This window comes from Mesoplodon bidens, assembly GCF_964165515.1.
Source record: "Mesoplodon bidens genome assembly, chromosome: 8".
Taxonomy (NCBI): domain Eukaryota; kingdom Metazoa; phylum Chordata; class Mammalia; order Artiodactyla; family Ziphiidae; genus Mesoplodon; species Mesoplodon bidens.
Genome location: NC_138165.1, coordinates 69,978,190 through 69,984,189, shown reverse-complemented (window position 1 = coordinate 69,984,189; position 6,000 = coordinate 69,978,190). Strand labels below are relative to the sequence as shown.

The window sequence follows — 6,000 nt, the reverse complement described above, 5'->3', positions numbered from 1 at the left end:
TAGTGTAGAGGCAGCAAGGGATAGGGAAGGAGCTTGTTGAGATACAAATCTGTGTACACAGGTGTAGGGTAGGGTGAGGGGTGCTGAGCAGGAGTGAAAGCTTTCTAGAGAAGGCAGAACCAGAGTTTCTGTTAGAACAAAGAAGGACGTGGCTTGGGGGCCGAGAAAGAATCCTGTTTCCTTCACTAGTGATGACGTAGGAAGAAGCTCAGAATTACATTATCTTCGGATTGAAAACGTTTTAGCATTTCTGTTTTCTTCAATTGGGTGACTATAAGAGAAATTTTTTTCTCCAGTTACTTGATGGACAACATTGTCTTTGTTTGAAATCCAAGAAAAAAAGAAAACATGTACCATACTTACTAATTAACATCATTTTTAAACTCTAATTTTCCCTCTTCTTTGTAGTATGACTCAGTGGAATCAAGTCCAACAGTTAGAAATAAAATTTTTGGAGCAAGTTGATCAATTCTATGATGACAACTTCCCTATGGAAATTCGGCATCTGTTGGCCCAGTGGATTGAAAATCAAGACTGGTAGGATCAAACATTATTGTATTTTCCCTAGAGGTTGATGCACAAATGCTTTATGCTCTATCCACATGGATTTATTCTATGGTCCACTTTTGACTCAGTTGATATATTCTTATCAGGTAAAGAACTTTCCTTGAGGATTTGGAAAGCTTCCTTAACGGAGGAGAATCATTGTCCTTTCTGGTTTCATCCACTGTAGATGAAAACTTAATGGTTCTAGTGTTTTGTTTTTTATAAGCTAAACTCCAACGATTTCTAAGTATTAAAAGGACAAGAAGTAAGTCTATTGTTTATATCAATTCTCTATCACAGACTCAATATAAATATTTTTCTTAACATGTTTTACAAACATTTTTTAAAGCTCTATTCACCTTGTACAATTAAAAACATTTTTTGCTTTAAATAGTTGTCTTAAAATTTTTCTTGTGATAAAATATACATAACATAAAAATTACCATTTAACCATTTGTTAGGTATACAGTTTAGTGGCATTAAGTATATTCACACTGTTGTGCATCCATCTCTTCCCAAACTGAAACTGTGTACTTGTTAAATAATAACTCTTCATTCTCTCCACCCCGGCCCCTGGCAACCATTATTCCGTTTTCTGTCTCTGAATTCGACTAGTCCAGGTACTTCATATAAGTGTAATCACACAATATTTGTTACTTTGTGACTGACATTTTACTTAGCATATTCTTTCAAGGTTCATTCATATGAGTAGCTTGTATCAGAATTTCCTTCCTTTTTAAGACTGAATAATATTCTATTCTATCTAGAATAGAATAATATTCTATTCTATTCTATATTCTATTCTATTCTATTCTATATTATATTCTAATAATATTCTATTGTATGTATCTACTACACTTTATTTATTCATCCATCCTTCAGTGAACATCTGAGTTGTTTCCACCTTTCAGCTATTGTAAATAAAGCTGATATAAATGTTGATGTCAAGTATCTACTCAAGTCCCTGCTTTCAATTCTTTTAAGTATCTACCCAGAAGTGAAATTGTATATAATTTTTTCTTTTTAATTTGAGGAATCTCCATACTGTCTTCTACAGTGGCTGTACCATTTTCCATTGCCACCAGCAATATATAAGGGTTCCAGTTTTACATTCTCACCAAAACTTATTTTGTGTTTTCAATAATAGCTATCCTAATAGGCGTGAAGTGGTATCTCATGGTTTGATTTGCATTTCCCTAATGATTAGTGATGTTGAATATACTTCCATGTGTACAATTTAATTTTTAAAAACCAGTAAATGCTTATCACTGTGGGATATATTTATCACTTTAAAATGATTATGGTTTTTAAAAAAAAGTAGACATTTTACTAAGTTGTTTCCTGCTGTGTAATAGCACTTTTGTTTTTTAGGGAGGCAGCATCTAACAATGAAACCATGGCAACAATTCTTCTTCAAAACTTGTTAATACAACTGGATGAACAGTTAGGTCGCGTTTCCAAAGAGAAAAATCTGCTTTTAATACACAACCTAAAAAGAATTAGGAAAGTCCTTCAGGTGAGAATGCATTCTACTTTTTTTAAATATTTGGATTTACAAGTCCTAAATTTAGCAAAAAAAAAAAAAAAAAAAAATGTAGCCTTATCTTAGTTCCAAACCAGATTTAAGAGGGAAAAAGCTGAATTCTCTTACTATTTTAAATTTTGTGCTCAATTTTATTTCATTATCCAATGTTTGTTTTGCACCAACTTTTGAATCTAAAATACACTACAAGTGGGAGGGTATGTGATTTACATGTGACTGTTTACTAGTTATGATCAAATTGAGAATGTGGAACAGGGATTTGAAAGATGCTAGGTTCATGGCTATCTCTCCCTCCTCCCTTGCCTTTGTCTCTTATGTAACAATTTAGAGTTGGTATTGTTCTCATTCATAGGTGGAGGCATTATGGTTGTATGTATCCTTCCAGATTTGGCTCAAACTTCACCTCCTTCAAAAGCATTCTGTGGTGCCCTGTAGCTTCCTATTCCAAAAGTTCACCCAGGCAAAGCCCATCTCTCTGTGTTCCCATAACACCTCCAACACATCTGTACCATAGCATTTAGTATATTCTACATTAGTGTTATTTCTATGTTTTTCTTCTCCCTCAAATTGTGGGTTACTTGAGGCAAGGACATTATATTCAGCTTTGAATTCCCAGCGCCCACCACACAGCTGGACATATAGTGGGTGTGTAATATTCACTGATTAAAGGGATGAATGAATGAAGTAAGTGAAACAGAGATCTAAAGAATTAAGGGCAGACTAATAATGACCTAAACACAGAGATGCTTATGAAACAAACTCTGAACATGGACAGCTCTAATATTTACTGGGTGCCTATACAATGTATTAGAGAACATGAAATATACATATGTCGTTTCTCATTGAGGCATCTTTAGAATCTCAAACTTACAATTAATGCAGTTTTACAAAAAGTTTCCTAGACTATAATAGAAATGTGCTTGATATTACTAACACTTGTGAGAGGGACATAGGTATTAATTTTTTATTGTTGTTTGGATTGTTGTTTTTAATTGTTGTTATTGTTTTATTGTTGTTTGGATTGGATTTTTTTCATTGTTGTTTTACTGCTACCTTTGCCCTTGTAATCCCCTACAAATTTGCAAGACACTTGGCTGGGGGTAGGAGATGAACTTGTTGCCAACAAAACAGGATTTTTCACAGTGTAAAGCAAACTGTCTATTCCGGAGGTAAGACATTTAACCTCGGCTTCGTTAGTTAGTGCTCTAATCAATAAACCTAAAACAGGGGTTTGGCATACCACTACCCACAAGTCAAATGTGGTCGCTGCCTGTTCTTGTATGGTCCACGATTAAGAATGGCTTTTACATTAAGTGGTTGAAAAAGAATAAAAGTAAAATAAATAAGTGGCATGAAAATTATAGGAAATTCAAATTTCTGCATTTTAGTGGAATGCAGCTTGCTTAGTCACTTACGTATCGGCTCTGGCTGCTTTTGCACTGCAGTGGCACCATTGAGTAGTTGTGACAGAGACTGTATAGCTCCAAAGCCTAAAATAAAAATGTGTATTGTGTGTGTGTGTGCGCACACGCGTGTGTGTGTGTATTAAGCATATTTACCTGGCCATTTATAGGAAAGGTTGCTGACCCTTGGTCTTTGCTAGAGGGACATGGGTGGGTAAAATAGGTAATGCATGGTCTTTGGAAATTCTGATTCTCAAAATGTGGCCTTGGGCAAGTCACTTAATTTTTCTAAATTCCTATATCTTTTCATGTAAATGAGGATGATTATTATCTACCTTTTGGGATTGTAAGAAAGACTGAAGCTTTTATTCTGGCAAAAAAATATAGGCTTTCAAAAAACGGACCTTTTTGTTGATAGGGAAAGTAGCAGGATCTTCTCAGTGTAAATCAAGGGTAAGTGTCCAGCTCATCATTTTTCTGAGTGGGGATAAAATTGTGAGGGAGCCCAAGAACCGGCGGTAATTCCCAGTCACATTTCAGCTCAAGCACAGACGTCTCTGCTTATGTCATGGGCCTTCCAGCATCTTGTGTCTGTCGACCTTTTCCAATAAACTGCACCAAGCTCCTCAACATTCCTGCCCCAGAAAAATAGATCTACTCCTTGTTCCTGAGCACAGCCAGCTCACTCCTGAATGACTCTGGGCCTTTGTCCATGACAGTCTCATGGCCAGGAATGCTCTGCCATCTCTCTTCCTCCAGTCCAGCTCCCATTCATCCCTAGAGGAGCTGTGGAGGTCCCAGAGCAGCAAGGAAGCCTTCACCGGTGCTTTACCCCTTACTCTCATTCCTCACGGAGCATGGGCTGCAAGATAAGCAGTATCTCATCTGTGCTGGATGTGTCTAAGCAGGTCACAAGCTCTTTGAAGTTAAAAGTCTGAGTTCCTTTTGTGACCTTCCTCTTCCCTCCAGTACCCAGCATAGTTCTACTACGAACTAGAGACTCCCAAAACAGTTTGATTGGTTAGGATATTTTGTCTTTATTTTTATTTATTTATTTTTTGGCCTTGCTGTGAGGCTTGTGGCATCTTAGTTCCCCGACCAGGAATTGAACCCGTGCCCCCTGCAGTGGAAGCTCACAGTCCTAACCACTGGACCGCCAGGGAATTCCCTGGTTAGTATATTTTGAATGGACAAAAACATTTGCTCTTTCCTTTGATTTATAAACTATACTTATTGGGTATTTATATTAATTCAGAACATTGTCAATTATGTTAAGACAAGTCTTTTTGATAAAACAAGATCCCCTTCCCCTCAAAAGAAAAAAAAAAAAAAAACACCTCCTGCTGACAGAATAGTGACACTGTCCTTACCTGGTTTGAACATTTTCATCCTCTGGCATTTTAAATACAATCCATCATAACTATATAGCATAAAAGAGCAAACAGTATGGTATCAGGGGAACTAAGCAGGTATAAGGTAAATTTATTTTAGCTCTTGACAGAGCAACTGGGATCTCCAGTTTCAATATTTTAATTTACTATTTATATCCCACCTACTTCTGATAAGAATTTGGAATGGCTTGTTGTAAAAGACAAACAAAACCATTGAAGCAAGAGTCAAGGCAATCTCCGAGGTGGAAGCAGTGAACACTAATGTCCAGGTCGCCTTAGTCCCTCTAAGGGGAGGTAGCCTCAGGTGAAGGCCAGGAGCAAGGACTACACTGGGTTGAATCCTGGCTCTGTGACTTCCTTGCTGTGTGGCTCAGGGCAAGATGTTTACACTCTCTCGCCTCAGTTTCCTCAGCGGTGTGACTGGAATCTCAGTGGTACCTACTCCACAGGGATGTTAGGAGCATTAAAAAAAATTGTAAAGCATGTGGTAAGGACTGTATTAGGATTTGCTAAAAATAAATATCTGTCCCAGATATTTCAAGAATGCTTCGCCCTGTTCTTAGGACTTTTTTAAAAAAAACAATAGACTTCATTTTTTTAGAGCAGCTTTAGGTTTACAGAAAAATTGAGCAGAAAGTACAGAAAGCTCCCATATTCTCCCTCTCCACCTGCCTCTCCCCAGTTTCCCGTATTATTATCTGGCATTGGTTTTGTACATTTGTTTCAGCTGATGAACCTATTGTGGTACATTATTATTAACTTAAAGTCCAAGATTGCATTAGGGTTTACTCTTTGTGTTGTACAAGTCTATAGGTTTTGACAATGCATGATGTCATGTATCCACCATTTCAGTTTCACTGCCCTAAAAATTTCCTCTGCTCCACCAATTCATTTGTCCATCCCTCCCCCACTCCCTAACTCCTGGCAACCACTAATCTTTTTACTCTATAGTTTTACCTTTTCCAGAATATCCTATAGTTGAAATCATACAGTGTGTAAACTTTTCAGATTGGCTTTCCTCACTTAGTAATATGCTTTTAAGTTTCCTCCGTGTCTTTTTGTAGCATGATAGCTCTTTTTATTGCTGAATGATATTCCTTTTTATGGCAATAGTACA

The 6,000-nt window shown here is 36.9% G+C and overlaps 1 protein-coding gene across 2 annotated transcripts in view; it reads left to right on the top strand.

Annotated features, from left to right (window-relative positions):
* Positions 1 to 409: 409 nt before the first annotated feature.
* Positions 410 to 6,000, top strand: part of STAT4 (signal transducer and activator of transcription 4) — a gene marked incomplete at its 5' end in the record, with an annotated part of 91,995 nt that continues 86,404 nt past the window's right edge. For both annotated transcript variants that reach the window (XM_081242365.1, XM_081242364.1), the window contains 2 exons: positions 410 to 537; positions 1,918 to 2,062. In XM_081242365.1, the coding sequence (XP_081098491.1) occupies positions 410 to 537; positions 1,918 to 2,062 (273 nt within the window). The remainder of the gene's footprint in view (positions 538 to 1,917; positions 2,063 to 6,000) is intronic.